A 27,965-nucleotide genomic window follows, 5' to 3' on the forward strand; every position below is an offset into this window, starting at 1 on the left:
GGGCAATTTTACAGCTTGATTTTCTTTTCTAAAACCATTTGAGAGTTTCTTTAGGTGTGTTTTGGATCTTTAGCTATGTTTCCATTCACCTATTTTAATGCACATTTTGCATCTCATTTATTAGATGAAGTAAAGATTAACGCAGCTTCTACTGCAGCAAATTCCATTTTTACTGTTGATATTTGGCGCCAGTTAATCAGGAAGTGACGATTTTGTTCTCTTTGACTCGATGGATGGAAACAGCTTAATCCGCACGTCTATTTGCGATAATCCAGTTTTGTGCATAAAGTTAATTCGCATTTTTGGATGAAAACATAGCTACTGTCTTGCTGAAAGATCCACCCTAGTTTCATCTTCATCATCCTGCTAGTGTAGATGTTGGACAAAGGGCAGAGGGTTGCTAAATAACTACTGAGAGATTTCAACCGCTATCTGGGCTTTCACAGCCTTTCTACTCCTCCCTTTCTTCATGTGTTCAATACTTTTACATTTCATGTTATTACACATAACTTAATTTGGAAACAATTAGATTTGTTTTCTTTTCATATATGCATTTCTTTTGTTGTTATCAACATCTTGTGAAAATTTCATGTCAACAGCACCTTTAGAAATATTTTCTAAGAAAAATTGTGACTTATTGCAGTAGTTCTCAAAGTGGGGGTCGGGACCCCCTGGGGGTCATGGGACAACGACAAGGGGTCGCTTGGTGATTTCCAAAACTCAAATAAATTTTATTAAACTATTTAAATGACCATATTTTATTCATAACTCGCAGAAGATAATTAATAGTTGCGTTAAAGAAACAACAACAACATACAAATAAAATCAGTCATCAGCCTTTAATTTTTATATTATAAATTGTAATTAAATCAATAAATGACAAAAAATAAATAAATTCAACTATACAATTTTTTAACAACTTTACAATTTAACTATGGGTTTTCTTATAACCAAAGATGATTTACTTATTACCAAATATGATATTTTGGAATGTTATTTTGTGCAAACAATAGTTAGTCTTGTATGATACAGAAAGAGCGGAGTTGTCTGCCTTTTTGGAGTTAATATCTTCCTGCAAAAGTTTAGCATTTTTTCTCTCTGTTTTTTCTGGACATATTTTAATTGTAAACTACATTTCAGTTAGCAGAAATGCATGTCCAAATATTAAAATAATGAATAATGAAAATGAAAATTTTATTTATTAATAGTGTAACAATAATGGACAGAGCTGGTTTACAACATTTAGCAGTGTACCATTATGGAAAATTTATACTATTATGTGATCATTCAGTATGTTTTAGCTGATGTCATAATTTCAAACAACTTTGCAAGAAGAAGAAGATTGCTTATTACTATAATAGTTAATTGTCTGTGTATATTAAACCTTTTATTTGTAAATAAACTTTAGAAATAGAAGAAAGGTTACAGCAGAGGTGTCCAAACTCTAGGAGGAGCGGTGTCCTGCAGATTTTAGCTTGCCTCAACACACCTGCATGGATGTCAACACACCTAGCCCAGGTGTCCGATTGGAGTTGGAACTAAACTTAGCAGGACACCCCTGGGTTTAACCATTTATCACATTTAAAACATTTATTCTACTTTTAACTAGTTATAGGCATATTTAAATCAATGAAAAAAGTTTATCAACATTAAATATTAGAGTTAACGTAAGGGACAGTTGATCAAAAATGACCTAAAATAAAAAAACTACGTTAGCAAATTGGACAAAAATAAAACAATAACAAACAATCAGAAACATAAGTAAACTTTACCTAAAATTCAAAAGAATAAGGAACATATACAACTAAAATCTATACATACCGAATCCTAATAACAGACTACTGAATATCGATGCTTAGCGGTATATTTTGACCTCCGCGCACTAATGACAGTCCGTCAGCCTGTTCGACGGACCATCGTTCGGTGTAGCGATGACGTCACGCACAGCCAGTAGAAACATGGCGACGAAGAGTCTCCGTCAGCGCAGCAGACGGGGGAGCAAACAGGACGCCAACAACGTGAACAACACACCTACCCCTGAAAACCGAGCCACAAAAGACGACAAATGTGCTGAGGACAATAAGTCCAGTGACCCCCGAAATGAGTAAGTAACCAACAGCCAGTACAGCTGACGTGCGATTTAATGTTGTAGTGTTGACAGCTCGCTAACTCGCTAACGTCAGGCTGTCTCAATATTCGAATTAATGCAGATAGCAAACACATCAAACTTCCACAGACACTCTTAATAACAGGAAATCAGCAGGAAATTAAACAAATGCGAAAATCTCCAGGCTATACGATCAAACATGGTGCGTTTCATTCATTCATTCGCTCACATCGCATCTATATTATTATGCTCTATATAACGATCGTTTTTTTAAAAGTGAACACACGATAATCAAGAGTACATTAGCAAGGGATTTTATGCTTCATGTCAGTCAGTTTATTTGTTACTGAGCATATTTACGCATGTCCATTTTATTAATCTTCTTACATTGTCATTAGCTGAACAGCACATCATGTGTTAAAAAGGACACTGATATTGATGTTATTTTGTCTGATTAAATTGGCCTCATATTTTGGTTATTTATGTTTGTGGACGAGACTCTTTTTAGACTGACACTGTGTTGAAAATCTGAAATAAACGAATGGCAACCTTGTTTATGCTTTGTTCCCATATTGCTTATTAGTTTGCTCCCAGATAAGCACATTAGCTCCTGTATCCCGCCTCTCTCTTACAGGTCATCCGGTAAGGCAGGTCAGGTTTGGGCTCCTGAGGGCTCCACAGCCTTCAAGTGCCTGGTTTCAGCCCGCTTCTGTGCCGCACTGCTCAGTAACCTCTCTGACTGTGATGAAACCTTCAATTACTGGGAGCCAGTGAGTTACATGTTGTTCTGGTTCAGTTTTATTTGTCGAACTCTCAGGGAACAGCAATAAGGATGGTTCTGGAAAGTGTTCAATAGAGTGTTGGTACCGTTGATTAAACATGCCTTATTGCCTCAATTCTACTTATTTGAATATGATAGAGCTGGGAGATTAGGCCTGTCACAATATCTATTTTTGTTGTTGTATGATATATTACACCAAAATCAGGGTTTCTGCAGGGTCTTAAAATGTCTTAAAATCTCAAAATCCAAAATTTAGCCCTTAAAGTCTAAAATTTACTGAAACATTGTGTTGTAGGTCTTAAATATTTTATCAACAGGTCTTAATTTGTTCATGTATTGCTAACAAATCTGAGCAAAACCCATACAATCACTAACAATAATCTCAATAAAACTTTAAACTTTTTATTTAATTGTATTCAATATTTATGTATTTTAGTTTTAACTCTATTTATCACATTGTTTAATTATTTTCCTTACAATAGCATTTGTTTAAATGTGCTCTATATTTACTGTTGAGGATACTGACCTGGACAGATTGTTGTGCATACATTTAGTTTATTCTAGTTTTTAAAACTTTTAAAACATTAGTTTATTTTTCTTGTTTAAGTTTATGTTGGAAAAAAAAACGTATGAATACAAGTATAGCTTGTTTTCAAAAAATATTTAAAATATTTTGCAAAGAAATAAAATGTAAAATATTAGATTTATCCATTTATATATATATATATATATATATATATATATATATATATATATATATATATATATATATATATATATATATATATATAGGGCTATTTTTAAAAAATCCTTAGCCTTTAGTCCATTATGGGTCTCAAATTTAATTCATAATGTTCTTAAAAATGTCTTGAGTCTTAAATTTAACTTGGTGAAACCTGCAGAAACCCTGAAAATATATTGCGATAAAAAATATTATTGTCATTTTAACACCATTTTATGTCACTCGTATATGAAAAATAGGCAAACAAACACACTTGTATGTGGTTTACCCTGTTGAAGCTGCGGTCACACTGGGCTTTTCCTCTCATAGACTTCCATTCATATGCACGCAAATGCGTCAGACCGGAAACGCAGGGTCATGCGTTAAGTTTCGCAGTTTGCTGCGGTGCAAAGTTCAAGCTTTGTGAACTCTGACCTGCGAAATAGCATCACTTGAATGCGTGAGACCAACCGAGGATCAAAACATGTCATCTCTGGACAGAAATGTAAAACATGGAGCAATTGCTCTCTTTTTTTAATGTATAATAATCGTATTTAATCCCGCCCCTTTTCACAGCGCTGTACGACAGAATTTTGCACACACAAACCCTAGTATGACCGCAACTTAAGAATGATTTTTTAAAAAACATTTTGATTTACAAGGACACAACCCATGTCCTCATAAACCACCTTAATAGAGTGCAACTAGGTCATAGCTATGTAATTAAACAATTTTGTGTTCTCATAAACCACTTAAACAAGTACACACATTATATAGACCATTTTAATGTGGTCACGGGTTCATTGGTCAAACTATTTCATAACTGTAGTAAGAGGCAATTCAATAATAACTTGGTTTTAAACTAACTATCATAACAATAATTATTAATATTTGACTCTTTTTTTTATTTTTGGAAGCTCTAGAAATTTAAAATGTAAATAAATAGGTTGGGACCAGTGTTATCGTTTGCATTCCTTAAAATGGTCTATATATATATGTGTGTGTGTATAATAATTGATAAAATGAGGTCTTTAAATATTAAATTATTATTTATGAATGTTTAATGCATTAAAACCACTTGGAAACTCAGTAATATCTTTTTAAATTAGATTTTTTTATTTTAAAGAAAATAATATGGACATAATTCTGCTATTTATTTCTTATTTTTTTTAAAGTGCTCTAACGTAATATTGGTGATTTATTATAATTGGGCTGTCACAAAATATATTTGTACAAGTATTAAACTGAACTACTGGTCAAACTGGAATAGTGGAAAGCAAATCCTTGTTGTTGAGCCCCGATCTGGGTCACTGTTGTAGTCCTGAAGTATCTAATAACCCAGCACAATATCTATGTGTCGTGCAAATTCAAGAGCGTGCTTTTGTCTTTAATAGAAGCATCATGTATGTTCTTGATCTCAGACAAACTACAGAGTGATGAAAAACAAATCAATGCGTTATAGTTCCTGAATTTCAACCTCATTCAGTCAAATGACTAATTTGGTTAATCAAAGAAATATTCATGCAAGATTCTTAAAAGCTGTTTGTTTCTTCCTTTTTTGCTGGCCAGACTCACTACTTGCTCTATGGAACAGGGATGCAGACATGGGAGTATTCCCCATCCTACGCCATTCGTTCCTATGCGTATCTCTGGCTCCATGCCCTTCCTGCCTGCTTTCATGCCAAAATATTACAGACAAACAAGGTAAACTTGTCACCGGCCTCAAAATGAATGTTTAGCATGTTTAGCCATTTGTAATTAAAAGTTTCACTGTGCTAATTGCCATTTCTGGGATCTCTAACTTTTAAATGACATTTTTAAATGATATTTTCATAATTAGCATTTTATCTCTAGTATCAAAGTTTATAGTTGTAATTGCTGGGTAAATGCATTTCTTCCACCTCTAGGCAGCATGATCTGACAGTGTAAAAGCTATACTTTGTCAACTTCTCACCGCAAATTTATCTGGTTTGTTGTTTGGATTCTTTCGTTTCAGGTCCTTGTGTTTTATTTCCTGCGCTGCATGTTAGCGTTTGGTTGTTGTGTGTGTGAGCTCTACTTCTATAAGTAAGTGAAGCATGCTGCATATGGCACCTACATTGGCACTGGGCTAAAACAGCTTTTTTTACACTATGGGTTGGTCTAAAGATCTGGTTTTCTCTTAGGGCTGTGTGTAAGAAATTTGGCCTACATGTGGGACGGCTTCTGCTGGCGTTCCTCGTCCTGAGTGCAGGGATGTTCTGCTCCTCTGCAGGTGAGCTAATTGGTTGTACAGGTATGTGTGTTTATCTGAGACTGTTTCACAAAACGAGTTGCAGATTAAGTTTTGGGTTGACAAATCCAACCTGGTTAAGATCAGGTTAGGTTTTTTTACAATAAATGTTCACTGTTAGCTTTTTGTGATTGACCTTGGACTGCTTGCAGCTGACAGTGTGACATGTGCAGCAAACAACTTATCACAGGAAACATGAGAGCGTCAGTTTAAGTCGTATCTTCAAAGTGTTTTAGTGCAACTCACTTCTCAGTTGATTAAGAGATATCATTATCAAGAACTATGATGAATTAACAATGCAAAAATAAACATAGTTGGAAGTCAATATAGTGCAAAATACTGTAAGGCTCATGAGTGGGTCCATCATCCTACTTGACCAGAGATCAGATGTGGCTGCAAAGTGGCCGCAGAAGTATAAATTGGCCTTAGGGTTGAGTCGTAGCAGCAACCTGCTCGTGAAAAATTCACGCTGCCCTGCTTACACTAATAAGTCTTAGTTTGTTGTGCACCTTTTTTATCAACCAATCTTGTCGACGCCATTATAACGACACTGATCACTCTGCCTAAAAGTAATTGACAGGTGGCAATTTGAGTGTAACTTATCTTTATTTATGATTTGATTGTGGGTAAAACGAAGGCCATGCAGGTCAGATAGTTATAACAGTAGGCCACAAATAATTAATTTGTTATAAATGAGTTAATTATTCATACGTAATTAATTCACCGCCCCTACGACGACAATGCCATCGTCCATTGCAATGTTTTATATTAGACATTGTACAATGCCAAATTGGTCAACATCGGTAAACCCTAGCCATACTTGTAAACACTTTCTCCAACAGGTTCGCTGCTGTCCCGTGGCTCTCCGTGCTGGCCACACTCATCACAGTTATGAAGCCGAACAATCCCATTGCTTGCGCTAAGTAACGTTGCGATGTGTAGTTACATTTTTTTGAGAGGTGTGCGTCAGTACCGGTGTCAGCCACTGCAAGGCGTATGCTGAACCATACGCGTGCGTTTGACAGAGAAGTATAAACAGAGCAGAGCCACATGACTCCACATGTGGTAGCGAAAGTTATTGGAAAAAAAACTACTCGGGAGAATTTTAGCAGTTATAGGTTCTGAATGTCGATGGTTCTTTTCTTTTTTTTTCTTTTTTTTTTTAGATTAATCGCCCAGCCCTTCTCTTGCCCCATCTCTGAGTTCTTTTGATTGGTCTACTGCTTTAAAAATGACACTGATGAGTGGCACTGTGTAAAATTTGAAGTTCGTTTAACTTGACACCTCATCTAAAAATGCAGCACTTCAAAGGATGCAAGATGCTAGTGTACTGTACCAGTAATGCATGTCTGTCAAGCACCATGGAATAAGAAAACGATGGTAACATAGCATTGAAATGTAAAATCTCGCTTTAAATGAGCACCTGTGGAGTGTTTCCACTGGCACGTTGCAAGTGCAGTGAAGTTAGCCTTTTCAAATCATTCAGATGTAAGTTGAGCATAATGCACTGCGTGAGCGGTGACACTATTATTCTGTATGAATGAATTGAAAACACTTTTTCAAGGTCAATTTTTTTGTGTTGAGTCATGTGACCCTGCTCTTTGTTACTATTGTGTTACTTTGCACTACATTGACGAAGCTGTGCCAGAGATGCCTTGAGATGGCATATTTTCCATTACGTTAAAATTATTTTTTAAATCAAAACATTTGCTTGCAGAAGATGCAAGAAATGCCCTGTTAAAATATTATTGACAGGATATACAAGAGTTATTTTATTTAGAAGAGATACTGCTTGTTTTCTATAGTTTTAATATGAAAAACATTGAAATTGATTGATTTTGTTTCCAGAAGTGCAAGTTATTTATTTTCACTTTTTTATAAGAATAAAAGTGACCGTTCGTTTTAGGTAATGTGTGTTTTAATTTCAGATTTTTTATGTTGATGTTCAATAAATAATCATAGTAGATAGTGTGTTTTTACTTTAATTATTTTAAAATGAAATTATTCATTTAAATATCTCACTTGTAATATGTGAGCATATTTATTGTACAAAACTTGTCTGTGAACTATGCAACAATAAATAAATAAAATAATAAAAATATACTGAAATGTTCAATTAATCAAGATTTTGATTTTAGGCCAAATCACCCAGCCCTAGTTCACTATCTCTTGACCCAGAAAAAAACTTGCTCTGCATCAGATTAGCCGTGTAGTTTAAGTTACTATGGCCACAAAATCCAATTAAACCAACCACCTTCTTGAACCAGAAAAGCTCAAAGTTTGCTTAATCTAAGTAAAAACCCAAACTGTCTTTAAGCAACATGCCTCTGGTTAATCACAGGATAATTATTATATGATTTTAGTGGCCACCATTTATTGTTTTTCACAATTTTATGTATAAATTGCATCTTAATGTGTTTGCTTTTGTGTTAATATGCAGCTTTCCTGCCAAGTACTTTTTGCATGTACAGTACAGTGGTAGCTATGACTGGCTGGTTTCAGGGGCGTCCGAGTCTGGCTGTGCTGGGTGTCGCAGCAGGGGCCATTGTGGGCTGGCCCTTCAGTGCTCTGCTTGGGTAAGAAAATGTCAAGTTCTTTATAGAAAACATCTATCCATTTTATAATCAGCCACAAAATTGCATTTGACACTGTTTATATTAAAATATGTGTTTATTTGTATAAAAGAAATAGTTCATCGTTGTCATCAAGAATTATTTTGCTGTTTTTTTTGTTATCACACATTTGCTGAACTGAAACTCTAGGAAAATTGGTCTGTGTGTTAAGTTTTGGTCCACTGCTAGTAGAGATGTTATTGAAAATAAATGCTTTTAATATGTTAACATAGCATTATATGGACATCAGTTAATATATAAATGCAGAGTTTTTGGTCTAACTATAAAAATAAATATAAAAGTATTTTATTTAATACTAAATTATTTCATTCCTAAAGTTTATAAAATCAATCAAATATTAATTAAATAAATAAATAAACTAATTAATCGCAGTAAAGACATTTTTGTTACAAAAAGCAGTTCTTTTAAGCCTTCTATTGATGAAAGAATTTTGCAAAAAATGTTTTATATGTTCTAGAAAACCAACAGCAGTTTTGAACATTAATACCAACTATGAAATGGTTCTTGAATATCTGATCAACAATCTGATCTACTCCTTTATTTTCCTAAAAATTAAAAAAAAAACATAGTTATGAAAAGTGTTGGTCATTAAATTGTTATTTTCAGTTTTATCCATAAATTATCCTGCTGTTCCTCCTATTAAATGAAAATGGCTTGTAGCATTTATTCACTCACAAAAGTAAGTTTACTTTACATTATTTGCAGGATACCCATTGCCTTTGACCTTCTGTGGCTGAAGAAGAAATGGAAGAGTTTTATCATGTGGACACTAGTGGCATTGCTGCTCTTTCTGGTTAGCAAACTCGTTGATTTCTCTGTTTTTTTTATGTGGCTGATTTGTTTTTGTGTCATTTTGATCTGACTTCATTAAAGGAATAGTTCACCTAAAAATGACAGATCTGTCATCATCTACTTACCTTTCACTTGTTCAAAACCTGTTTGAGTTTCTTTTTTCTGTTGAACACAAATGAACATATTTAGAAAAATGCTGGTTTCTGGCAGCCACTGACTTCCATAGTAATAGTACTTTGGAGGTCGAAGAGAAAAAAGAAACTCGAAGGTTTAAAATCAGTGTGAGGTAATTCAAATTTGTGAGTGAACTAACCCCTTGTTTCTATTAAAAAAAAAAAAAAAGATCTGAAAGCTGTTTATTATGCTGACATGATAACATTTATCATCATCATTATTATATGTTTTTAGGTCCCTGTGGTTATAGTAGACAGCTACTACTATGGCAAGCTGGTGATTGCTCCTCTGAATATAATACTGTACAATGTATTTACTCCTCATGGGCCAGATCTCTATGGTACACTTCAAATCTTTTGTATATACATTAAAAAAAGATATTAAGTCATCTACGAATAAGTGTGCAAATAATTCTTTAAGCTGCCGTTAGATGGCATCTGTGACCAATGTTTAAGCATTTCCATTACTTTTGTCCTACAGGCACAGAGCCCTGGCATTACTACTTTGTGAATGGTTTTCTTAATTTCAACATTGTGTTTGTGTTGGCCCTGTTTTCTCTTCCTCTCACGGCGCTTATGGAGGCACTGCTTCAAAGATTCAATGGTATGAAAGAACTCTGTTTTTCACTTTGTTTTATTTAAGCCATATTTCACTCAAGAAAGAAAATTCTGCCTCCGTTAACTGTTTTTTTGACTAGTTGGCTGGTTGCTGGCACCTATTGACTTCCATAATCATTTGTCCCTGGAAGCTGAACAGACGGTAAGGTTTAAAATCACACAAGGAAGAGTGAATGATAGCTGGCACCTGTTTAATTCTATAGTAATTGTTTTACTATTATGGAAGTCGATAGGTACCAGTTAGGGCTGTCTAATTACAGTTTTTTCCAATTGTTTACAATTAGTTGTATTTCAGACACAATGGCTACAACATGTAACTGATGTACCAACCCCCAGAAACAATTCTGCTAAACTACAAGCACAATTCCTGCTTTACACTTAAATTGCAGGTTTAAAAAACACTTTTTTCAAAACACAACACCCAAATCTCTGCATTTGGCACAATTTTCATGCAGAAAATCTCTTGTTTTCACAAGGAACACACTGTCATTCACAGTTTTAAAGTCAGTTGCCCTACTTAGCATACTAACTGATCACATTAGTAAACACCTTTCACACAGAATTGCAATTTAGAAATCAGAGCTCATCTGGTTCACTGCCCACCCATGTTTTTAGTTGTTTATCTCCCTCCAAATTCTCCAATCCTTAAAACTTTTGAGGATTTTTTTTTCTGACTGGAGATGGAAAGTGTCCGAAATCCACACATGCATACCCCTTCTTCAAGCTATAGAAGTTGATGCTTTTCATGGCTGGATTTGCCATGCAAGGTGACGTTTCCCCCACTACTTGGCCAGACCAAAACAGAAAAGAGGATAGTATAGCTGTTTTTTTTTTTTTTTTTTTTTTTTTTTTTTTACTTTAACTGTATTCAGTAAATACTTCTGTTGATGGTAATTAGACCATCAACTGCAACTTTGTATTGGTTGGGATGAACGCTGTTTACACTGTATTTGTGGGGAAAATACAGTAAAATATATTTGGTATCTGTTTGTTTTGTATAAAAACGATATTCTAAAATATTTTACAATGCATTTCTGTAGGCCTACTGTCTGTAGTAAGTGTAACACTGAACAAAAAAGGCATTATAAACAATGGAGAAGAAGTGGTCATAGTGTTTAACATTAAGCACATCAGTGTTCAACTGATCTTATGAATGTCCATTTATCTGATGGTTTGTGTTTGTCATTTGAAAACAGAATACCATTTTGAGAAGAAATCACATTTTTTCAATGTAGAGTGTAGTGTAGATTGTAAATGTAGATTTTGCAGAACAATTGAAGAGTTTTGCCCAATGTGTGTGTGTTTTGTGAATTGTGTGTAGACTTCTGACAATACGAGGCATGCTTTCAGAAAATGTGTGTAAACAATTGGAAAAAACTAATCATAATCAGTACCTTAACCATTGCGATTTTGTAAATCGCAAAAGGCTGCAATATGAAAGCGATATAAATATCACACAAATATTCACAGAGCAAGTGCCAATTTCTTTTTTTGAGTGTGTGTGTGACAGACTAGCCATTTAAATTCATTCTCGTTTTGCCCAATTACCTTCGCTTAAATGAATGGCGTGTACCACCCACCATTAAAAAACAAATAACCAGCACAGTAGATTATTGATGCATATAAAATATATGATGTCTGCACGCAGTATAAATATAGCCTATATTTATATGTGAAATTATTAAATATTTACACTGTTTTGCAGTTCAGAACCTCGGCCGGCCGTACTGGTTAACTTTGTCTCCAATGTACCTGTGGATGCTGGTCTTCTTCACTCGCCCGCATAAAGAGGAACGCTTTCTGTTTCCCATCTACCCGCTCATCTGTCTGTGCGGGGCAGTGGCGCTCTCCTCATTGCAGGTTTCATTTGCTTGATTACTTTTTTTTTTTTTTTTTGCTGATGTGAAATTATGGTGCTGATTGTTTTAATATATTAATATACAAGACTGGTTTTATTTGCAATTAGGTTCGAAGATATGAATTTTCAAAATAAATTTCTAAAAATATATGAATGTATTAAGTGTTATTTTATGATAATGTATCTTAAAATAGGCTCTTTTGCTCATTAAGGTTTAAAAATACAAAAGAGAAAATGTGCTTGGAATGTTCAAGCTGTCCTTAATAGGAGAGTTCATCCAAAACTAAATATTCTGTCATTATTTACTCACCCTTGACTTGTTCCAAATGTTTTAGTTTCTTTCTTTAGAACAAAAGAAGATATTTTGAAGAAGGCTGGAAACCATTTACTTCTAAAGTATTTGATTTTCCTACTATGGAATTCAATAGGTACAGGTTTTCAGCTTTCTTCTAAATGTTTTATTTTGTGTCCAACAAAAAAGAAACTCATAAAGGTTTTGAATACATTGGGGTTGAGTAAATAGTGAGAAAATGTATCCTTTTAGTTAACATAGATCTAGTCAAAGAACTCAAACAATAGTGCATTTATAATATAGTAAATTACATATAATTTAGTATTTATTCGGCCTACAGTAGTAATATTGTTGTGGTAAGGCTGAATTTTCAGCATCATTCATGATCTTCAGATCAACATTTAATATTAGCGTTGTTAAAAGCAGCTCTTTATTTTGTGGTGTGTGTTTGTGTGTTAAAATCCTGGATAATGGTTTAAATTATTAAAAAGTTAAAAGAAGAGCATTCAGATAACATTTATTGTCACTTTAAATCACTTTACCGCATCGATGCTATATAAAAGTATTGATCTTAGTGTCCACCAGCATCTGCTCTTTCAGAGAATATCTAGTACACCATTATTTCATGTAAAAAAAAACACAAGCAACAGTACTTCTATACCCAGTGTTGTGTACACAGTTGAGGTCAGAATTATTAAGCTTCATTAAAGATTTAATTTTAATATATTTTTTGTCAATTTCTGTTTAACAGCAAGAAGATTTTTTTTAAATATAACAGTAAAGACTAAACTTATTTCTAATGACTGATTTATTTTATCTTTGCAATGATGACAGTACATATTATTCAACTAGATATTTTTCAGGATATTAGAATTGAGCTGAAAGTGCTGTTTAAATGCTTAACTAGGTTTATTAGGTTAACCAGGCAGGTTAGGGTAATTAGGTAAGTTATTGTATAAAAGTAGTTTGTTCTGTAGACTATCGGAAAAAATATTGCTTAAGAGAGCTAATAATATTGAATAGAATATAGAATTAAAATGGTTAAAAAAAACATTTTAACGTTTATTGCAGCCGAAAAAAAAACAAAACAAATAAGACTTTGTCCAGAAGAAAAACAATTTATAGAAAATACAGAAAAAATAAATCAATGCTTTTTTAAACAAAATTTGAAAAGAAAAGAAAAATGAATTAATACTGATTTTGACTGAATTTGTGATATTTTACTATGTTGTCCTTTTAATGTTGTTTTCTGTCTGTGTAGAAGTGCTATCACTTCATTTTCCAACGCTATCGTCTGGAGCACTACACTATCTCCTCCAACTGGCTGGCTCTGGGTTCTGTGCTGCTGTTTGGAGTGCTCTCGCTGTCTCGATCTGTGGCCCTATTCAGAGGTAAGAACAGATCATGTAAAGGCTCATTTAAGACCAGGCTGAGAGTACCTTTTGGGGAACTCAACTGAAATATGTCACTAAGGTGAAGCTGGTGAATTTAGCTGGCAGATGAAGTTGATTAATAGAGTGATTAAAAAAATATATACATTCGTCTGATGATGTCTGTCTCACGGGGGTTTGCTGTGTGTTTAAAGGCTATCATGCTCCGCTGGATTTGTACCCAGAGTTTCATCGCATTGCTAAAGATCCTGCAATCCACACCGTTCCAGAGGGAAGACTGGTCAATGTTTGTGTCGGGAAAGAGTGGTACCGCTTTCCCAGCAGCTTTTTCCTGCCTAACAAGTGAGTTTTAATTCAATTGTGAAAGGCTGTACATAAATATAATCTACCTTTTTAATATTATCAACACTTTTAATTGACAAGAATGTAGCTAAAAGTAATTGCAAAGATATTTATTGGAATCATTTCTGTTTCAAAGTAATTCGGTTTTCTTAACTTGTTATTCAATTATTATTATTATCAAGAACAAATGCTTTCTTGATTAGAAGAATTTCAGAAGAATCTTTTGACAAGAAAGACTGGAATAATACAGCTTTGTCATCATGAGAATAAATAACTTTAAATATATTTAATATACAGTTGAAGTCAGAATTATTAGCCCCCTTTTAAAATTACTTTTCTTTTTAAAATATTTCCCAAATGATGTTTAACAGAGCATGGAAATTTTCACAGTATGTCTGATAATATTTTTTTCTTCTGGTGAAAGTCTTGTTTGTTTTATTTTAGCTAAAATAAAAGCAGTTTTTAATAATATTAATAATAATAATAATAATAATAAAATTAAAATAAAAAAGTTCAGGGTATTTAATAATTCTGATTTCATATATATATATATATATATATATATATATATATATATATATATATATATATATATATATATATATATATATATATATATATATATATATATATAAAGTTTTTTTTTTTTTTAATTATAGAGATGCTCAATATATCGGTGGCCATATCTGCTATTTTTAATGTTATCGTTATCGGTTTGAAGTCAAAATTAGGCAGATATTTTTGCAATTTTTATGTAATTGTACAGAACTGCCTGCCTTGTAAGCATGAGAGCATCTTGCAGGAGTGTGGTAATAAGTGTCAAATGACTACCAATTGTACATTACTGTAACACTTTATTTGAGAACACTCTTTAGTTCTTCCATTTTCGTTTTCATCTCATTTAAAATATATTTAACTTGTTTGCTGATAAATCCCGTTTTGTTAATAACCTATTATTTTATGCAATAGTCAAGTTGCTTGCTAATTTGCTATGTGAAGAACAGGAAATTATTTTGTCCGGGTGATTTATGTAAAATTGTGAAAATAATCACCTTGCATTTTTGAATTTATTCATTTTTTTGCTTTGAGTATGCTATTCTAAGATCAGTGCAAACTTTTATGAAGTTTTTAAAATAAAACTAGTTGTTTAACAAACCAAAATATAAAATGTAAAAATATTTATATTTTCGGCTAATATATGGATTATCATCCTCCAAATCTACGGATTTATTGGTTATCGGTATCAACCAAAAAATCCATATCGGTGCATTCCTAATTTAATATTTACTTATTTTAAATATTTCTTAAAACTCTTAAATTGTTAGAATATTTTAAATCAATGCATCCATTGTTACACATATAAGACTTCATATTAAAATTATATTAAAATTATTGTCCACCTTAATACTTTAGACAGTAGTGTAGGTTCATAGTTTATACTAACTGTACCATACATTACAGCTGGCACCTACAGTTTATCCAGTCAGAATTCAGGGGTCAGTTACCTAAGCCATATGCCATGGGTCCTGATGCCACCTGGATCATCCCACCAGACATGAATGATCAGAATCTTGAGGAGACATCACGATACGTGAGTACACAAACATAAACATGGGGTTTCTGTTTTGCATTTGCTATTTTTAAGTGAGATGAAATGTTATATCTGAGGCGGATTTTGATAATCAAGCTCAACAGTCCTCAGACTGTGAGTTTTTGTCATTTTGAAACATATTAATGTCTTTAAAAGAATGTTTTGAGTGTTTATACCACATGTTTATACCACAAGTGTAAACCTGTTAAAATATTATAAATAGTGTGTGTATTGAAAAGGACAGTGCTTTCAAAATAAATCAAATAGTAATAATAATAAAAATAAATTATAGTTCAGAACTGGAACGTTATACTTTTATAATATTTATTTATGTTCCCCATTGTGTTTTAAATAACAGAAGTCTTTTAGAGAGTTGTTAACATGTTTTCTTTTTCATTGAGTAGTTGACTTATAAATCATGACTTTTTCAAGCTGATTTTTAAATTCTAAGGAGTTATGGTTGGTTAGCAGATTTAGGACTCTATTTTGACGGTCTATGCGCAGAGCGCAAAACGCAGGGCGCAAACGCTTTCAGGGCGTGTCAGAACGCATTTTTGCTAATTTAAGGACTGAAAAATCCGCTTTGCGCCATGGCGCTTGGTCTAAAAGGGTTGAGTTTATTTTCTTAATGAGTTATAGGTGTGTTTTGAGAATAAACCAATTAGAGTCTCATCTCCCATTGCCTTTAAGAGCCAGCTGCGTCGCACCATAAGCACATTCGCTATTTACAGGACGTAAAGTAAGTCTAAGTGGAAAAACTGAGCATTTCACTAACAAACAGTTAACAGTTTTTTTAATAGAAAACTGTTAAACAGAGCATCTACTGCATGAGAATGAGAGATATGGATCTACTTTCACTTTCGTTCTTGGATAGGGAAACCTTTACGCACAGACATCAATTAATCTATAAATAATTAATTGCGTTTGTTAAGCGCAAATATTCGTTTCAAAACTATTTCTAAATTCAGTTCTAATTTCCAGCAAACAAATAAATGAACAACAATAATGAAGTGTGCTCAAAAACCTGAGTTATATCCTAAAACACATGCTGTGCCCCATATGATCTAAAACCTGACAGGTGGGCAAATCTGAGCTTGTTTTTAATAAAAAAAATATAAATATGGATATAATAAATAATACTGCTAATAATAATAGCATTATACAAAAGCAAATTGTTATGAATGAACTGAAAAAGCCTCCCAAGATGAAGAAGACATAAAAGCAGTGATTTTTTCATATTTATGTAGGCTAAAAAATAATATGTTTTGTAATATTTTAATCCTTTATATTTATATCCTATATCTATTCTTATTATATCCTATATATATCCTTAATATTTAAATTTTTTCATATGTAAAGATATTTGCCTATTGCTCTCTTGTGCGTATTAAGCAGTGTGTAAGCGAGGCGCAACTCTGCACCGGAGTTTAGACCGGGTTTGTTTTGGTCTAATGAAAAATCTATTATAGTTTCTCAAAATATTATAGTCTGAATAATAGCTTTTCTTCGTAAGTTACAGAAAATGTAACTTCAGTGTTACTTGCATAGGTCATGTCGGTTTTGTAGATTTATATGAAATACTTATGGATATGTCCTTGTTGCCTGGCTTTCTTCAGGTAGATTTGAAGCAGTGTCATTACCTGGTGGATCTGGCAACAGAAACTGAAGCCCCTCGTGAACCACGATATGCCGCGAACAAAGAGGAGTGGAGCGTTATTGCTGACAAGCCTTTTCTAGACTCTACCAGGCAAGTCTTTTAGTATGTAGAGTATGCAGAGTTTTTCAAAATAAGTGCAAACCCAAGAGACTCTTGTGGGCAATTCACTCAGAGAAAATGAGTTCTGCTGTAAAGGGTCATTAAAATGGTGGGGTGTGTGCTTATCCACTAGAGGGAACTCTTGTCCTTTCTAAGATACTTACAACATCATAGTCAAGCTCTCCTCATGAATTGTTTTGACACTGGATGTTTGATCATCCTAAGACAGAATACCCTTGACCTAATTTATCAGTAATTATTTTAGGGTGTGTTTATTGCCAAGATCAAAATACAAAAGTCAATTTGAAAGAGAGTGGATTTTAGTTAAATTTTTAGTAATTATTTTTTTAATGACATTGTCATCTTGTGCATACTAGTGGTTTATAAAAATCCTAAATTTGCATATTTTTGACAGTAAACTGAAAGGATCATTTGGATAAAATTTTCTGATGTATCGAGCAGTGAGATTTTTGATCAAGTTAAAACATAAAAGCTTCAGATGTGCCCGAAAAGAAACAAATTTCTTTAACTTTTTTTTGAAAGGCAGTTACGTAACCAATTGGTGAAAGAAATAATCCACACTGTCAAAATGTCTTTATACAAACAGTCCATTTTAAAGAGCCTTACATATAAAATGCTACAGAGGGCGACAGAATCAAGCATTCAAAAGTTTCATAGCACAAGTCAGGAATAACTGATGACTGGCTGTTGAACTATTAGAAAGCAATGGCCATTACTTCTAAGATGTGCATTGCTTTTTAATATATCCACAAGCCTGATTTATTTATTTATTTTTGCTTGTACTACGGGAAAAACCTAAAGACATTGTTCAGATGTTGTATTTCAAAACATTTGTAAGGTTTGTATCCTCTAAAAGCTTCTATGTGTAGAAATAGTTCTTTTGGTTTAATAAAATAATGTATTATATCTAATAGGTAACATTAAAATGTAATTTTAAATAATTTAAACATAGTATTTGTAAAACTATAAAGAATAAAATAGCAACTGTTATTTTTAGTCTTGCACGTCTATTTTCATGCCAAGTTAAATTTGCAGTAAAAAATATTAGCAATGAAATATTTGCTGCTGCTTGAAAATAGTATCTAGCGCTAGAAAATAGTTCCCAGTTAGGCAACAGTGCTGTGTAATGTCATTGCGCCTGCTGCGAAGTCCCTTGATTATTACGCTACAATGAGAATATTGTTCCTAGCCAGAAAATAGAAGCTTTTCCATTGGTCGTAGTATACCATGTAACTGCACTGTAAAAAATAAAATCTCAATTTGTTCAGCACACTGTACTTTTTCTGTCATATATACTAAGAATTGTGAATAACTACTCATCTACATAAAAATATATGTTATGTCAATAATATTCGCTAAAATGTTATGTCTACATGTTTACCAGAGTTTTCTGGACATACATTTTTGTGTTGAACAGGTATGTTGATATTTAAATAAATTGCGCATGCGTGACGCGACGTTTGAAAACGGCGCCAACCCTCCCCCATAGTGACCATTCGTTTCGCTCCTCATCTCCATTTTGTCTTGGTGCCATATCGGACTTCACATATGTTTTCGACTCTTCGAAGAACTAAACATTAACTTGTTCCTGTAGGTGAGTAACAACACTTATTAACACTAATTCTATGCATGCAATGAATTTTACTATATTCCCAACCTGACGGTTTGTTTTTAGCGACGAGAATTATTGCATATGCTTAGGTTTCAAATGCAGTGGGTAATTAATGTGGCCTATAGTTTCAGCTAAGTCCAAAGTCTTAAATGTTTCCGTGTATTCATGACATGAGTGGCGGAATTAGGCAGAGTCAATCGCTCAGGGAGGCATGTAGACCCCGCGCGACATCCTTCCCGCCCACGCCCGCACCTTCGAGAGGGCGGAGGACCGTGAGGTCGGCACAGTCGTTTGCCTAACGCCAGTTAAGCTTGTGTCGCTCCTTAAGACATTAACGTTAACAGTTACTTGGGAAAAAAACGGAAACTGCTTTTCTGTGCCGTTTAAGTTTTAAATGTTTCATGTTAACACTAAAATGACATCTTTATGCTTAAATGTTAATCACTGATAAAAGATGACTAACTTGGGACCATAGTATTAACACATTTACGTTAGGGAATTCGGAGGTTTTGTTTGTTTTTAGGTGAAACGTTTTCATTTCTCTAGCGAGTTTTCACATTTTTCTCATTTTACGTGCTTCTCTCTGTGTGTGCACCGCATAGTGAGGGTCGTTCTTGAACGATTCGTTCATTTTGAACGAATCTTTTGTATGACTCGAGAACGACGAGTCCTCTCTGGGAGTGATTTGTTCACTCGCGCATGCGCACATTTGTGCAGGTGGAGGAAAAGATTAGTTCATTTATCGAGTCCTCTATCGGGTTTAAGTCATTCGTTCATCACTTTAAAGACATTAGGCAATGAAATGCAATCAGAGCCGGAAATTTTTTTAAATCATCTTTCGAGTCCTCTGCGTTGAGTCATTTCTCTTTACATGCTGTCACGTGACGAACGAACGAGTCAAAAACCAGATGACTCGAAAGGTGAACTAATGGCTCCTTTCGGTTCAGACTGTGCTTTGGTTAAGCTTATATGGGTCTGTCTGTGTGACGTAAGCGAACCCCTCAAATTTGAAGACCTGACAGAAGAGCTGAGCTCACATAATCATAGACAAAAGACTAGGTAAACAAACGATTATTTTCTTTTTCTTATAGCATTCAAGTTATGACTGGGCTAGTTGTGGATGCGTTTGGAATAACTTGTATCATTTTAATAATATTTTGGCAAATTGATGGAAATGACTTGAAAAAAAGATTTATTCATCTCAACGAACGAGACTCAAAGGTCCAAATCAGTAATATGATCTGAACTTCCCATCACTAAGAGCGAGTGAGACCGTAAGTTGTACTTATAAATTTGTGACGCATATATAAAGCACGGATATTCAGATTATATTAGATAAAGTAATATGTAAATGTAGTTTATATATATATTTTTTTATAAAATATTGCCTAAAACGTTATTTAATCCTGTCAAATTAATATAAATAGTTCCTATTAGGTTTAAAATAGTCTTAATTTCAAATAATATATTATTACTAACTATATTACATTATTTGTGGACTCCTCTGTATACATCAATATCATATATTGATATTAATATCATTGTCTGCTTCCAAACATGTTTCATGTTAAAATATGGGGGCATAAACTTGAAAAATGTTTAAAACTTTTAAATGTGAAGCTTTTTCAAATATATTTTTGTAAGAATTATATTTTATTTAAAGTTGTGATTTAACAATACAAGGTTATAACTGCTTATTTCTGTTTTCAAGATAATCTTCTCAAGACTTCATGCAGTGTAAAAACTGCAAATTCAGCACTTCAAGTGAAGATGTCCTTCTGAAGCACTATCAGCTACATCATCATAAATTTTCCAACTGGCCCTGTCTTTACACGGAGTGTGTTTGTGCTTTAAAAACTGCAGGTGCTTTACGATCCCACTTATCTAAATCACACCACAACACTGATAGAGTCAGTTGAGATCTTTCAACTTTTAATTGTGGACTATGTGAATTTCATAAGATTTGTACTGAAAAAAGATTTTTTCTTCATCTACATAATCATCTGAAACGTAAAGAAGTTAATGCAGAAGAGACATGGCAGCCATAAGTGAATAAGCCTGCACTCTTTTTTCAAGAACAGGTAAAGATAATTTTTTTCTTTCTTATTAGGCTTTAAGTTTACAGAATGCAACATGCTCTGTTTACAGAAAAAATTGATTGCTGTAAATCTGGTTGGTTTGTTTTAAAAAGATCTGAGGAATTTTTCCGCATCACCAACAAAGACATCTAGGAGTCTCCATGGCAGCCACTGACAAGTACACACCAAAGCTTCTGAAATTATACAGAGCCAGAAAAGGAGCTTTTGGACATGAAATGGAAGAGCTCCTGGAAAGACTTGATGAAAGGGCAAGTTAATAATTTTCATTATTTACATGTTTTTGATCTATGTAGTTGATGATATTTCAGTTTTCATTCTGTGACTTTTTGGTTGTATCTTTTTTATGTTTTTGCAGACAACAGAAATTGTTAATCACAGAAGGACTTCTGCTTTGGAGGGCCTGCCTTTGTTTCTTCGAGAGAGACAAACTAACCTTTTCAAGAAATGTAAAGTAGGTATCAAACTCTTTAAATGGTTTAAAGCATGAGTGTCCAAACTTGCTTCTGTATTGCTGGTGTCTGAAAAGTTGAGTGCCAATCTATTTGGAGCTTTCATGAAAACTTTTGATTAGCTGAGTTAAAATGTTTAATTTAGGTATCATTAACAGAAATTACAAATCTTCTGACCTTAAGGTATAAGAAGTAAATTTACGTATAAACGTGTCTTGTAAATTTCATGATTCACAAGTATCTTGTTATTTTTAAAAGATTGATATCAGGTTCTATATTAGTACCAATTTAGACTTGCTCACTGATTTATGCAGGTAGTTAAGGGAAAGAACATGTAAAAGAGATGCAAGAGAAACTGTTGCTTTGTCTGTTATTACATAAAATTAGAGTTGTGCCGAGAGTCTGAGACGTTATTCTTGTCAACCAAAATGGCAGCTGTTGTATTCAGAGTACAACAAATCAGCATTTATTTATTTATTTATTCATTTATGACAGTATTTTAAAATAAATCACTTAAAATATTTAAAGTTCAATTACTGCATTAATGTTGCATATGAATCCTGATGATTTATGCGTTTGTAGATCTGGGCTCCTTGTTATTTACATGTTGTCAGTTTAATTGTTACATTCACTTTTGCTTAATGATTTGAATTATAACACTATGTCTTCCTACAGACAAACTACACATTACATAGCATTTTTATGATCATAACTATTTGATGTAACTGGTCATTTTGCTTAATTGCAATTAAGTTTGCATGGTGATTGTATTATGCTGGTTTATTATTTTTACAGAATGTTCATATTTCTGAAAGATAACTGTATGTATTTTTAACTGAATAAATAACTTTATTACAATTATTTAAATGTGTGTGTTGTTATAGCCCTATACTAAACAAGTACTTGATACATTTTTTAAATCTCTATAATCACCATTAATCAAAATATTTTATTTGACAATTAATCGTCACCTAAATTTCATAAGCATGACAGCCCTACTTGCAATATAATATCTTGCTTGTTTGTAGATAAAGTACTATAATGACTTTCTATGCTCAAATATTCTTATTGTGTTTTCACAGGAAACTGAAGATAGAACAAAGGGCGTATCAGTTGGCATTCTCTATGTTACGGAAGATGACTCCCGGGCAGCATCACCAGTGATCCAGAACATTGCTGTTGTACTGGAAGAGGTTGTTGTTTTGGAAGACATTACAGATACCTCAAGTGCTGTAGCATACCTCTTTGGCCTTCTTCATGCACTCAACTTTTCCTATCCCAAAGAACTCCGGTACACTTTTGACACAATTCAGAATGTTTTCATGGAGCTTGGGACTGGATGTACGCAACGTTAGCTTTCTCTTAAAAACAAGATGTTAAACTAATACTGTAAACAGTGTTGTGTCAATGGTCTGATGTTACAAAGACCTAATGTACAATTTGAGTACTAAATCTGATTCATGAGAGCCACTGTTTAGGCACTGTGTTCAGTTAAATGGGTAACATTTCATAATAACTACACACTATGAATCATTTATTAAGCATTAGCAAATAGTTAGTTCATTATTTGTTAAGTATTAACTCTAATAGGCATTAATAAGCACTTTATAAATACAGCCACAACTGGCTATATTCTTAAATTGTAATTAATTGCATTTTCATACTTTGTTAATGATTTTTTTTTCATTACATAAGTATTGCATTATTTACAAACCAGTTATTTAAGAATAGGTGGTGGTTTTATCCAGATCATTCAGAATGTGAATAACATTATTAATAAACTATTCAAATAACGTTCATATATCTTATTATTCAGGCATATACTATTAGTTTATTTATATATTAATACACGCTTTATTAACTCGACTTCATCCAGTTTTGTGACCTAAAGTGAGGACTATTTATGCTTTATAAATCCCTTATAAATGACTATTAAAGGCTCAGTTATATTCCGAAGAGGGAAAAAGAGCATGAACTATTTCATTCATTTCTGTTTATTTAATGATACACAAATGAAACTATCAAATGAAAAAAAAATCTTTGCAACCTTATCTAAAATGAAGTTACTGTACAGTTTAAACTTTGCTAAATAACACTGAAATGTTATATCATAAAATATTGTTTTATCCAATTTTATTCAATTGTATTTATTGCTAATTGTATTTTGACATTTCTGTTATTCGGCGATGTTTAAAGTTTACAGTAATTTTATTTTTTTAGATTAGATTGCAAACATTTATTGTTCATTTGATACCCAGCTTTTAATTGTCATTTATAAGAGATTTATAAAGCAAAAATAGTCTCACTTTAGATTAGGTCACAAAAATGGATGAAGTTGAGTTAATAAAGCATTTATTAACATACATAGTAACCATTACTATATGCCTGAATAATAAGATATATAAATGTTAATTTGAATAGTTCCATTAATAATTTACTAACTCATGCTGAATGATCTTAAAAACCACCAGCTACACTTAAATACAAATGGTTTGTAAATAATGCAATACTGAATTCAGTAAGGAACGATTAATAAAAAGCAAAGTTTGAAATACAATCATTAGCTTATAACAGCATTTGTAGCTGTATTTATAAAGTGCTTACTAACGTCTAATAATGTAGAGTTAATGCTCAACAGATAATTGATTAACTATTTGTTAATGCTTTGCTAATGATTCGTAGTGTGGAGTTATTATGAAGAGTTACTGTTAAAGGTTTTAAAATTAAAAGGTTTACATTTTAATATTTAGATTTTGTCAAGACACCCAAGCACTTAACTTTTGTTTTGGTTTAAATGTTTATGGAAACTGGTGTCCAAATCAACCCTTTTGTTTATAATTTGTGCATAAAAGCATTCAAAGCAAATTTAGTTTGTGTTAAATGCAATGTTTAAATTGTTAATTTCTGTGCTGTTGTTACAGTTAAAATGTTAAAGCTTGCATATGTGCCTGCAAATTAGCAGAAAAGTCTGTATACTGCAAAGTTTGTAATTTGAAGCACTTTTCATCTAAAATATTTACAAATGTTTGTGCTATTTCCTGTTGTAAAGCTTATTTATCTGTTGCTTTCAGTGGAAATAAATTGAAGAAGTAGTAAGTTTGTGTTTGTCATTTGTAAGTAGAAAGATTAAAACAGAATGATATGCTAACTAGTACTAATTATGTATTTTGCAAATTTGAAAAAAAACATCCACTAAACAGAAAAAAATTAATTGACTCAATTGCAGTAACTGTTGCTTTAGTTGATGTGACAAGAATATCTTTATTAGTATAATACTATAATCAATATTGCATGAACAAAGAAAATTATGTTAGCTCAACTAAATATTGTTACTGAGAAGAACTAAAAAACAGTTGTTGAGACAACTCAAAGTTCTTACTGCATCAAGTTGCCTTATTTTTTTATGTTTTCTCAACAATTTTTTTTTTACAGTGTGCAGAATTGTCAAGCTTTGAAATGGGAAAATTACTGAAACTCTGACAATAACATGAAAGTTGACCAAAGTGCTTCACAAGCTAGGTCAATACACAAATAACTGGGGGAAAAACTGTATTTTATCCAAGAAGTTAAAATAATATAAATATTTTAAAAAGGATATCTGTGTACTCTGTCTTTTTTTGTTGTATAATTTGGAAATCTGTAAATTTGAGAGAATTGATTGGCTGATTCTGTCATGAAATGCATTACAGTTTTCAATCCTAGAAAATATAAAAGCATGAATCTCCAAGTCCCTAAAAGAAATAAATCTGTAAATATCTCGCCTCTAAAGGCCGGGTTCCAACAAGCCGTCACCAAACAACACCAAGCTGAAACTAAAACAAGAGTGCGCTTTCTGAGCCTGCATGAGAGGATGTGTCTTTCTGCATGGGAAGCATTAGTTTGTTTGTTTTTTACAAAGGGAAATCAGAAGATGAAATGCGCACAAAGTGTATTAATACTAAAATCACATTAATTGTCACTCACTGTGGAGGGATTCAGTTGGGCAAATATGTCTGATAATCTAACAATCCATATAATATGCAAATATTTGAGACCTTTATCTAAATTACAGCCGGCTTCTTTGTGTTCCCTCTTGACTTAAATTGTTTACTTCGGAATGTCACTTTAGTTTTTGTTCTTGCACTTGATTCGATGTTGACGAACCAATCAGAGAAAACTCTACAGTTGACAGCCAGTTCTACATGCTGAACTCACTCAGACTGTTGGAATAATTAATCAATTCTATTTGTTTAACCTTAATTTATTGGATACAAATGAATAATTTGATTCACAGAATTCTGTTATCCTCAATGCAATGCAAAAATTACATTGAGGAGGCGCGCAACAACTTCCATTTCCTGACTTTTATAGGCAGCTGATATTTACATGTGAAGTTTAGTGAAATTTGTCACTTGTCAATTATTCTCCATTTCTCCATTGGCCGCACCCATACGTACGTCCTCTTTTTCTACAAATTCTCTGCTCAACATTAAAAGCACAAGCCTCCTCAACTGCATAAATTCTGTGTTCAGTTTCAACACATTTCTACTCACAGGAAGTTTAGCTGCAAAGCTCAAATTCATTTTGGACATTCAGGCCTTTGCATTTCTATCAGCTTCATCTACTTCTGCAAAAATGCTTCATTAGTTTCCAAAGCATATCACATCAAATGTAGAAATTCAGTTAATATATCACCTTTAAGCAATATAAAAACAATTGTTTAATCAAAAGAAGACAAAAATGTTTAAAATAGATTCCTTTTTCCCAACAAGACATTAACCCAAAGAGAAACCAAGTGTGGTAAACGCCAAATAAACTAGCAGGGCCGATACTCCCTGACCAAGCCCAATTTCAGCTTGGTGTGTCCTGGCCCGAAGACTATTTGTGTCAGGCCTATTGTGATGAAATGTCCAATCCAAACATCTCTGCATATGTTATTACCTCTTGTTCGTGAATTATTTCTTTTCCTCTTCTTGGTCCTTACTCTATTTTTTGCCGTGTCTCTACCACACAGGTCCTCCAGGATTCTCAGGGCCTTTTTTATCCCGTTTCTGTCTGAGCAATACAACACCTACAGCAGATACGTCATCCTCAAACCGAGGCGACCCAAACACACGCGGAAGAGACCGCAGGCCTGACCTGCCATTCCTGCTCTTTTCCATCATTGCATTCCTCCATCCGTCTCCTTTCCTGCCGTGCTTCCTCATTTGCTTCCGAGATGTTCCTGCTCTTTCTGTGCTCATATGTGTGTGTGATTGTGTTTAAGTGTGAGTGAGTGAGTGTTTGTTTTTGGCCATCTTTGCTATGAAGCCATGCAGTGTTGGCCTTTATGTAGACATCAGATCCAGCACAGAGCATGGATGCCTTACCCATCATCCCGATTCTCTCTGCTTCATTCCATGCCTTCGTTTTCTTTATTCCTGCTCTGGCTTCTCTGCAGCGTTTCAGAAGAGCTCTGTTTAGACGACCCTTTAAGGACTTAATGTCCCTTATTTGTTATGACATCATTCTTGATCTGGGACAATGAACTGTTTCTCCACGAATGCAGACCCAAACCAGATCTCACGTGTTATCATCCAGAGCCATGAACTGCTCTTCATTCGTCCTGTTGGAGCCGTTGGTTCAGGCCTGCTTCAGCATTTCAGGATGAAAGTTGCACCAAACTCTCTCCGTTCTGTCATCTGTGGAAGTGGACATTGACTGTGAGGTCTGACGGCAGACCAGGACAATTGAGTGTTTACATTCCAAATCATGTCTGTCATATCATATCAGTGTTAACTGTGATTGAGTGTAATAAAAGAAGGCTGTCTTAATGTGTGGCTGTGCCATGTCAGAGATCATTTCTGCAACAGATGCACTCATTAAGATGCTTTTCAAAACTATAGTATTTTTAGGGTCATTGAAAGCCTAGCAATATAAAGGAATTGTTATTTCCAAGCTAAAGGACAACACAAACTATGTATAATATATTAATTTAACTTTTACTATATTAATTATACTATATATTTAATATAACTTTCCTTGTTAATATATTTCTAAAGGAGCTGTTGACATGAAATTGACCCAGGTTTTAGTAAAATTCCAAACACTTTTAACACACACACGAAAAATTAAAGCTGCAAGCAGCGATGAAAGGGACCTTTCATTTGCGCTCACCGCTGCCCGGTTGCCCTCGAATGACAGAGAACAGTGGACAATAATAATTTAAGCTATAATATATATTTTAAAAATCTAAGAAAATCACTGATTTATGCAAAACATCCTTCTGTCAGCAGGTGGCGCTATGACGGTACTCCATATTGGCTTGTAGATGCCTTCAGGAAAGGAATCTAATCAAACCTGTGAATTTTCAGGCAGATCAGACATTGGTTGGCTGAGTTATGAGTAATTCCTCCTCTACGGCGAAGCACTGAACTTTGTCAGTCCGCTACGAACACGCCCTTCAGTGAAAACTAGATCTTCACAAATTAGCATCACA

The 27,965-nt window shown here is 33.4% G+C and overlaps 1 protein-coding gene and 1 long non-coding RNA gene across 9 annotated transcripts; both read left to right on the forward strand.

Moving 5' to 3' along the window:
- Positions 1–1,895: 1,895 nt before the first annotated feature.
- alg9 (ALG9 alpha-1,2-mannosyltransferase) lies at positions 1,896–27,304 on the forward strand. Of its 7 annotated transcripts, none has more exons than XR_015489992.1 (15): positions 1,896–2,104; positions 2,691–2,877; positions 5,179–5,313; positions 5,606–5,676; positions 5,775–5,863; positions 8,322–8,457; positions 9,220–9,307; positions 9,715–9,820; positions 9,961–10,239; positions 11,803–11,957; positions 13,509–13,638; positions 13,833–13,980; positions 15,442–15,571; positions 17,188–17,318; positions 26,502–27,304. XR_015489992.1 is itself a non-coding variant. In XM_087251481.1 (15 exons), exons 1-15 carry the CDS (start codon positions 1,932–1,934, stop codon positions 26,623–26,625), a joined length of 1,926 nt encoding a protein of 641 aa, XP_087107607.1. In that variant the 5' UTR covers positions 1,896–1,931; the 3' UTR covers positions 26,626–27,304.
- Positions 18,839–24,604, forward strand: LOC147844431 (uncharacterized). 2 transcript variants are annotated; one of them, XR_015491881.1, is made up of 7 exons: positions 18,839–18,942; positions 20,672–20,823; positions 20,977–21,041; positions 21,152–21,307; positions 21,415–21,510; positions 22,591–23,098; positions 24,106–24,604. It is a non-coding gene; the product is annotated as an uncharacterized LOC147844431 (long non-coding RNA). The 2 variants fall into 2 exon arrangements; XR_015491880.1 differs by having other exon boundaries at positions 22,591–23,082; positions 24,092–24,604.
- Positions 27,305–27,965: the final 661 nt, after the last annotated feature.

This window comes from Danio rerio, chromosome 5 (genome assembly GCF_052040795.2).
Source record: "Danio rerio strain M-AB ecotype USA chromosome 5, GRCz13ab, whole genome shotgun sequence".
In the NCBI taxonomy this organism is placed as follows: Eukaryota; Metazoa; Chordata; class Actinopteri; order Cypriniformes; family Danionidae; genus Danio; species Danio rerio.